We start from the raw sequence: 7954 nt of genomic DNA, 5'->3' as shown, positions 1-7954 counted from the left end.
GCATAACAAGCACCTTAAAGTAAATTATTATAATTAATTCATAGTTCATCCACAATCTAAACTCGTATTTAAAAATTTTCAAAATGTAGTTTCTATTATACTATCGAGTGAAGAGAAAAACTGCATATTAACCTAGGCTTCCATCGGTAGAGATCTATACCTGAAAAAAAAAATATTAGAAGAGGAGTGAGCCTCCAACTCGGTAAGCAAATAACCAGCGCTATCTATAGATGTACATCAAATATAATCCAAACAAGCTAAAGTGAGCAGTATATGTAGAATATAATCAATTTAATTTCTTAATATCAATAACTTTATTATATAACACAACCAACTTTTTTAATATCAATTGAACTCCTCTTTTCCTAGTCTACCAATATTTTATTTATTAATTATTATATTTTTTGTAGTGGGATGAAAGTTAGTGTAATACTCTTTTTTTAAGTTTACAACGTTTGTTATAATTATCAATCCCGCAGTTCGTCAGAATTTGATGTACAAGCATCGTACTACATCAATACTCATCGTATCTGACATGCTCTCGAACACGTAATAGGTGACATGGCTCACAGCCTTTGAGGGTTCTCACAAGACAAAATTAACTAATATGATGGATCATTAGCAAAATCTTTATAATTAGCACTAGTTAGGACAAAATCTTAACTAAAAACTGAGGAATCAAGATTGTTGTGTCCCACTTGGAGGTAGTGGATGCGAAGCTGGAGATATCCAGCAAACATCCATGATAGGGAATCCTAAATCAGGATCTGCAGATCCAATAGCAGGAGATGCAACAAATATTTGGAAAATCGTGTGACTCATGATGGATGCAAAATATTAGAGCTTTAACGTGTCAAAAGGACCCCGTCAGCTTCCGTTGCCGCACCCTATATATACTTAGCTAGATTCACCCCCAATTAAAAGCAGCATGCATGCCACACAATGTTGTGACATGTCTCACCCTTCAAACCATTTCAATAATTAATTTACTAAGTGGGTGTTTGCTTAAATTTATTCGAAACTTTCTATATATATAAATTCATACAATATATTTAATGGGATGTCCATTAAATAGCTTATAAAATATTAAATTTCATTAATTTTTTAGATGTTATAATAAAATAAGATCGTGAATCTTATAAGATACGTATTATTATCAAGTGATTGAAAAACTTAAAGAAATTTGTTTAATTTTTTTGAAATAAGTTAGAAATTCTTTGCTTTGTTTAAAGAAGTTTATAAGTATTTAATATCTTATTTTGAATTTTATAACTTATTTTTGTAAAAAAAATACGAAATACTTATAATATTTTTAAAATTTTAAATATCATATAAGATGTTTTAATAAAGTTGGTTTATTTCGGACAAAATTATACTTTTAGTCCCATATATAGAAGAGTAGGTTTAACCCTTTTAATCTTGAATATCTTATTTTATAAAACTAAAAATGTTATTTTTTGCGGTATATTTCGCTATCCTATAATAACTTTACTTTGATAACTCAACATTCCAATGCTTCAAAGCATCATGACATATGCCACTACTTTTAACAATAAAGACACATGCAACATGACATGGATGTACATACCTATACATACACAGAAACCACAAACACACGCTCAAACACACACACACACATATACATATATATATATATATACATCGTGCAGGTTGACCAATATCATATACATTAGTTTCCATGTCTGATTCAAACAAGAGCCTCAACTCCCCCAAGCCCATATTCTCCTTGAACATGGTTGATAACTCAGAAGCCGGCCCTTCAAATGAGCAAGACAGATTGCTGCCAATAGCCAACGTTGGGAGGATCATGAAGCAGATTCTGCCTCCCAATGCAAAGATCTCCAAAGAAGCCAAAGAAACTATGCAAGAATGTGTGTCTGAATTCATAGGCTTCGTCACAAGCGAAGCATCGGAGAAGTGTCGAAAGGAGAGGCGGAAAACGGTGAACGGCGACGATATTTGCTGGGCGATGGGGACTCTAGGATTCGATGACTATGCTGCTCCCTTGATGAGGTACTTGAATAGGTATAGAGAGGTTGAAGGGGACAAAGTCAATCAAAATAGGGCTAGTAATAGTGAAGAGATGGAGGAGATCAACTGCTTCTCGTATACAAGTAATAAACCACAAAAGGAATCAGGCTGAGACATGATGAAAAATCTGCAGATTGTATGTTGCATGAAAACAAGGAATTACTGTTCATTTTAAAGTGTTGCAGTTTCTGGGCTTTTACTGATTTTGAGTATGTAGGGTGGTTGTATGTGGAGGAGGTTTCTCTTAATTTCACAATCTTCCCCCCTTTGGCATATGGTTTGAGTACTTTGATATATTATTTGCTCAAGTCATTGATGAATCTAGTTCTTGAATCTTGCTATTTTCATGTAGCAGTTAATTAGTCATATATAATACATATCCCCTAATGGAATTGCTCATTTGCTTGTGTAAAATAGAGGGTAGATGAACTTGCCAGAGGAATTGGGCTGAAAATAAGCTGATTTTTGCATCAGATTAACAAAGAGTTGCATATTAAAACTCCAGAAAATGCATGAGATTCTTGTTTTTTCTTTGTTCTCTTCTCCAAATGGGAAGAAGCTTAATAGTTTCGCAGTTTCTGGGCTTTGTTCATTACTGAGTAGGCATCTTGTTAATATACTCCACCTCCTCCTCCAACAGATACTATGCAGGTTTGAATCAATTTTATCACACAAGTGATGAATCTTGAATTTGCAGCAACTGGAAGTTCATCAAGATTCTTAACTTTTGTCATTACTTGACATGATTCTTAACTTATTGTCTGGAATTGAGAGATTAGCAGAATACCATCTCCATTCCCAATCCTTGTTTCTCCTCCACCAGGCAGCAAGCTCCATCTAAATTCAGGCAACTTCCAAGAATATGTTTCTTTGCTTAGTTAATCCATCCGATATATATGAAGAAGATGGTAAAAATATGATTCAAGAAAGGGCGATTAGCACATATCTGATTTGTGATTTGACATCTAAATGGATTGTATACATCGCTGTAATAACATCATTTCTTCATTGGTTGAACCATCTTCCATGAATAAGTTTCTTACTTGATTTGCAAAGATCTTAAAAAATTAGTGAGGGCGTGTATATAAGCATGCCTAATATAGTAAACAAAGTACCGAGCTGTCAGTGTGGCATTGGACTGGACTTTGGCAACAGATGCATCTACCACACCAACATCTCAATTTGGTCAAACAATCGAAGCCCGTTTGTCCCTCTCTCAATTCTCAAAAACCCTGCTGAATTTGGGTAGAAATGGAGGCCGGCGACCTCCCCCAAGAAATCTTGATCGACATTTTCTCACGCCTCCCACCAAAATCCGTAGGCAAGTGCAGGTGCTTAGCAAAATTATGGCGCAAGCTACTTTCCACCCCTCAGTTCATCAAATCCCACCTCACTCGCAAAACCCACCAAGAAGATCTCATTCTCATCACCCCATCTCACTCCGTCCACTCAATCTCCACCATCAAAGACGACGCCATTTCGAGGAAGCTCGAATTGCCTGGGGATTGGACTGAGGTCGTGGGCTCATGTGATGGCTTGGTTTTGTTGGTAAATGAGGATTACGAGAAGTTTTTGGTGAATCCCATTACTCTGCAGCAGATCAAAGTACCAAATTCGCCTCTGGCTTTGAATAGGAGGGAGAGTTTCAGCATGCATGGATTTGGATACGATATTTCCAGCGATGATTATAAGCTTGTCACGCTGTCTTACTATAACACTGACAATGAATACGAGCCAGACTGTGTTGATACATTTGTGGATGTGTATTCTGTGAAAATGGGTGTTTGGAAACGGGTCGACAGTTCTCCCTATGATCATGCTGTTCCTGAACTTTCTCCGGGTGCTTTTGTGAATGGGGCTATCCATTGGCTGGCTAGTAGTAGAGAACCAGGCTATCCGTCTGTTGTTGCTGCTTTCAATTTGGCTGACGAAGTGTTTGTTGAAATTCCTGCTCCAAGTGGTGTTGATGTGCAGAACTTTGTTTTCAACAAGCTTGTGGTTCTTGGGGGGTGTCTTTGCATGATAGATACTCGAGGAAATGGCCCAACGGATATTTGGATTATGAAAGAGTATGGTTTGGTAGATTCTTGGACAAAATTCAGCATTCAAGGTGATTACGGGTGGGATATAGTTAAACCTATATGTTTAATTGGGGACGAGGAAGTCGTGTTGGTAACTGAAGGGGAGACATTGGTTGTGTATAATCGGAGAGAGGGAACGTTGAGGGACATGGTTGTCGATGGAGCACCGGCTGTGGCTATAGACGGAGGCACCTTCGTGGAGAGCCTCGTCTCCCCTGCTTTCATCGGTGCCTAAGACCGAACCGCAACCTTTTGTTAAACTTGATAAGAAAGTGTCACCTCTGGCTTTGAAGAGGAAGGAGAGTTTCGGTATGCATGGATTTGAATACGATAGTTCTAGCGATGATTATAAGGTTGTCACGCTATCTCTCTATGATACTGACAATGAGCACCGCTCAAATGATACATTTATGGATGTGTAGTCTATGAAAATGGGTGTTTGGAAACGGGTTGACAGTTCTCCGAACGATCATGCTGTTGCTCGACTTCCTCATTGACCTATGTACAAAAAAACATTGTCTCCAGGGGTTTTTGTGGATGGGGCTATCCATTGGCTGGCTCGTAGCAGAAAACCGGGTTCTCCGTCTGTTATTGCTGCTTTCAGTTTAGCCCACGAAGTGTTTGTTGAAATTCCTGCCCCTCGTGGTGTTGATGTGCATATGTTTGTCTTTAAGAAGCTTCTGGTTCTTGGTGGGTGTCTTTGCTTGATAAATGCTCGAGAAAATGACCCAATGGATGTTTGGACTATGAAAGAGTATGGTTTGGGAGAGTCTTGGACAAAATTCAGTATTGATTATGAGTGGGATTTAGTTAAGCCTTTATGTTTGATGGGGGACGAAGAAGTTGTGCTGGTAACTCATTTTCGTAAATTGTTTGTGTACAATCGGAGGGAGGGAACTTTCAGGGACATGGTTGCGACACTCCGGCTGCTGCACCTTCATGGGGACCCTTGTCTCCCCTGCTCTCACGGCCCTAAAAGTGGTTAAACTGAAAGTGAAAACCGAGAAAGTGTAGTTATGTAAATCCCTTTGATGTTGTGATAGTAGTATCTTTTGATCCTTTGTGAATGTAGTTGTTTCTTCTTACCCTTTTGCTAGCAAGCTCATGCTATGAGTGCTTGTGAAGTTGGACCTCATGCATGACAAATTAGATCCAGTGGTCATCTTTTCCAGAAGTTGGTTGTTTATTCTTGGTGTATGTAAAGTGAAGGATCAATGTGGTAAATGCAATATTTTTGTGTTTGTAGCCTTGTACTTCCGATGGAAATTTTTATCCAAATTAGGTTTTGCAGCTGTTGGAGGTGGGAGTTCGCGGAGGGGGTGGTAGGGGTGTTCACAATTTGGTTAAATCAGTCGAACTGAATCGAATTGAAAATCCATTTCTTAAATAAAAAAAAACAAACCGAGTTCGGTTTTAACCAAACAGAATCAAGCATATTTGGTTTGATTTTCAATTTTCAAAAATAGTTAATCGAATTTTCGATTAATCAAACTGAACATCCCTAATTGTTGGTGTGGCGATCATTATGAGGGATTGTTTGACATTAAGGTGAACGTAGTGCTTGCAGCAAGACTAGCGGCCGACATGGCTGAGGATGTAGTATATTGGAGAAAATTTGTTGTCTGAATCAAGTTTTTGGTCAATTTAAATTAATTACAAAATAAGTGTATCATATTTACGATGTGATTGGTCACTTTTTCTGAACTGTACACCGATCACACGACAAAGTGTATTGCATTTGTCATATAATTGATTCAAGTTTGATCAGATTAAGTCCAAACTAAAATTTCTTATATTGGAAGGAAGTAAGATTCTATATTTAAATGAATCCATAAATTGAATTTGCAATCAATGATTTTTCTTGGCAACTACCATTAAATTGAGCTTTTCAATTATTCAAAACCTTTAGGAATTATAAGACAAACACTGACATTCAATTGCATGTTGTTGGCATTCAATTACATTCTTACCACTTCATTAATAAATCATGCCACGATAATAAAAATTGCACCATCATTAACTCTCTGTCTTTGCCATTTAGGGCAAAACTCCTTTTGTTTTAATTTTAATAATTTAGTGGGTTTTGTATATTCTTAATTACATTAAAGACATACCCATCCAAGTAATTAACCTCAATTCTTGTCATTGTCTTTAAGTCACAACAACAAATTCTTGAACCCTAATTTAAGTCACGAATTTTCACTTCATTCAATCATCAATTTATAATTTTCAATTCTATATTTCCTTTATATATTCATACTACTATTATAATATTTCTTGATTTTTATTCGAGCTCGAATGACACGAGAATAATTAAAGAAAATACGGTATAATTATTTTAAATTTCTAAATTGTTATAATAAATATAAATTATATTATACTTTTTTATTCGATAATATGTTTGTTTGGTCTTGCGATGGAATGAGTCAAATTTGCAATTTTTAAAACAAATTTATACTATTTGGCTGATTTATTTATAATCACTTTTAGAATTAAATTCAACCAAATTAATGATAACTTTTAGTGGGCTGCAATTAATTTACATATAGTTACCCATTACTCCTCATAAAATAACTTTTTAATTCCATTATTGACCTTAAAATAGGAAGTTCAATGATCATTTGCATTTGTATAATTAATTGGGATATTTTTTTTTCTTTATGAACTTTAATATTTTATTAAATGTTTTAGGTAAAAATCATAGTGAGTTATTCTAACATTTATCATAACTACGAGTATTTCCCTGAAATTAGCAATACTCTTGATATTTGATGAATTTATGTCATTCTTGGATGCAATATGTAATTTATCAATTTTATCATGTTCGTATTATTTTATTTTTAATTTTAGATAAAAAAAATTATAGAAAAAAATAGTAAAAATATTATTCACTTTGTTTGTAATTAGGAATATTGATAATGTCTTAAAAATAAAAAGATATTATAATATTTCAAGTCTCATGAGAGATCGTTGTAATTTAAAGTATGTTTAGTTGGAGTGAAAAGTGAATGTATTTTAGATGTGAAAGTAAAATGGAATGTATAAAAGATAATTTGGTGTTTGGTTAGGAAGAAGAGACGGAAGGAAAGTAAAACTCGATGTATATGAAACTCCTTATAGTCTAATTTTGTTTCTATCCAAAATTGGGCAGAGAAGTGAACGTATAAGATCAAAAACACAAAATAATATATATGTGTTATTTTTTATTTACTTTATTGCCCATTTATATAATTTTCCTCCATTTTTTTTCCTTTTCGCTGATAGACCCGCATATAATCGCGAGATAAAAGATAACAAAATCATTGAAAAGCTCTTGTATCAAAATCAACGATAAATATTTTTATTAATAAAAAATATTCTGATTCTTGTTTGATAATTATTTTTATTAATAAGATTTTTAAAATTTTGATATACTAAAGTTATATTAATATAATATTGATTTATTTATTATTTAATGATGAAGAGAAGGTTATTCAGTAAAATATAAAAGACAGTCTTTTATTCTCAACCTGTTTTATTCGTACTAAACAACTGAAAGTATTTGAAATTTATTCATCTTCTAATTATACTAGAGTTTCATTTTCTTTTTCCTCTCACTGGTCAATTATGATTTTGATATATATATATATATATATATATATGTAGATTTCAAATTTGTCACATATACATATCGCAACTTTGTCGCAATCTGGGGGCAAGAATAGGAAGAGTAGAAAGTATAGGGGGGCAATAAGAAAATACGAAGACCTTAGTGGAGTATTTGAAAAAAGCATAAGACGCATAAAAGGGAAGAAAAGGCTGAGGGAAAGTGAAGGGAAAGA

The 7954-nt window shown here is 34.5% G+C and overlaps 3 protein-coding genes across 3 annotated transcripts; all 3 read left to right on the top strand.

Moving 5' to 3' along the window:
- On the top strand, nucleotides 1708-2650 carry LOC105171596 (nuclear transcription factor Y subunit B-5-like). The gene has a single exon (XM_011092757.2). The coding sequence runs from the start codon at nucleotides 1754-1756 to the stop codon at nucleotides 2162-2164; it is 411 nt and encodes a 136-aa protein (XP_011091059.2). The 5' UTR covers nucleotides 1708-1753; the 3' UTR covers nucleotides 2165-2650.
- LOC105171500 (F-box/kelch-repeat protein At3g06240-like) lies at nucleotides 3112-4404 on the top strand. The gene has a single exon (XM_011092640.2). It carries the CDS (start codon nucleotides 3304-3306, stop codon nucleotides 4366-4368), a length of 1065 nt encoding a protein of 354 aa, XP_011090942.1. The 5' UTR covers nucleotides 3112-3303; the 3' UTR covers nucleotides 4369-4404.
- LOC110012692 (F-box/kelch-repeat protein At3g06240-like) lies at nucleotides 4634-5119 on the top strand. Its single transcript, XM_020697225.1, has one exon. It carries the CDS (start codon nucleotides 4634-4636, stop codon nucleotides 5117-5119), a length of 486 nt encoding a protein of 161 aa, XP_020552884.1.

Source organism: Sesamum indicum, linkage group LG10 (genome assembly GCF_000512975.1).
Source record: "Sesamum indicum cultivar Zhongzhi No. 13 linkage group LG10, S_indicum_v1.0, whole genome shotgun sequence".
NCBI classification, from domain to species: Eukaryota; Viridiplantae; Streptophyta; class Magnoliopsida; order Lamiales; family Pedaliaceae; genus Sesamum; species Sesamum indicum.
Note: the sequence above shows the minus strand (reverse complement) of the source record. Positions and strands in the feature narration are given on the sequence as shown.

What these genes read in the sequence shown, in the direction of transcription:
- LOC105171596 (XM_011092757.2), top strand. Translation starts at nt 1,754, where the DNA reads ATGGTTGATAACTCAGAAGCCGGCCCTTCAAATGAGCAAGACAGATTG.
- LOC105171500 (XM_011092640.2), top strand. Translation starts at nt 3,304, where the DNA reads ATGGAGGCCGGCGACCTCCCCCAAGAAATCTTGATCGACATTTTCTCA.
- LOC110012692 (XM_020697225.1), top strand. Translation starts at nt 4,634, where the DNA reads ATGTACAAAAAAACATTGTCTCCAGGGGTTTTTGTGGATGGGGCTATC.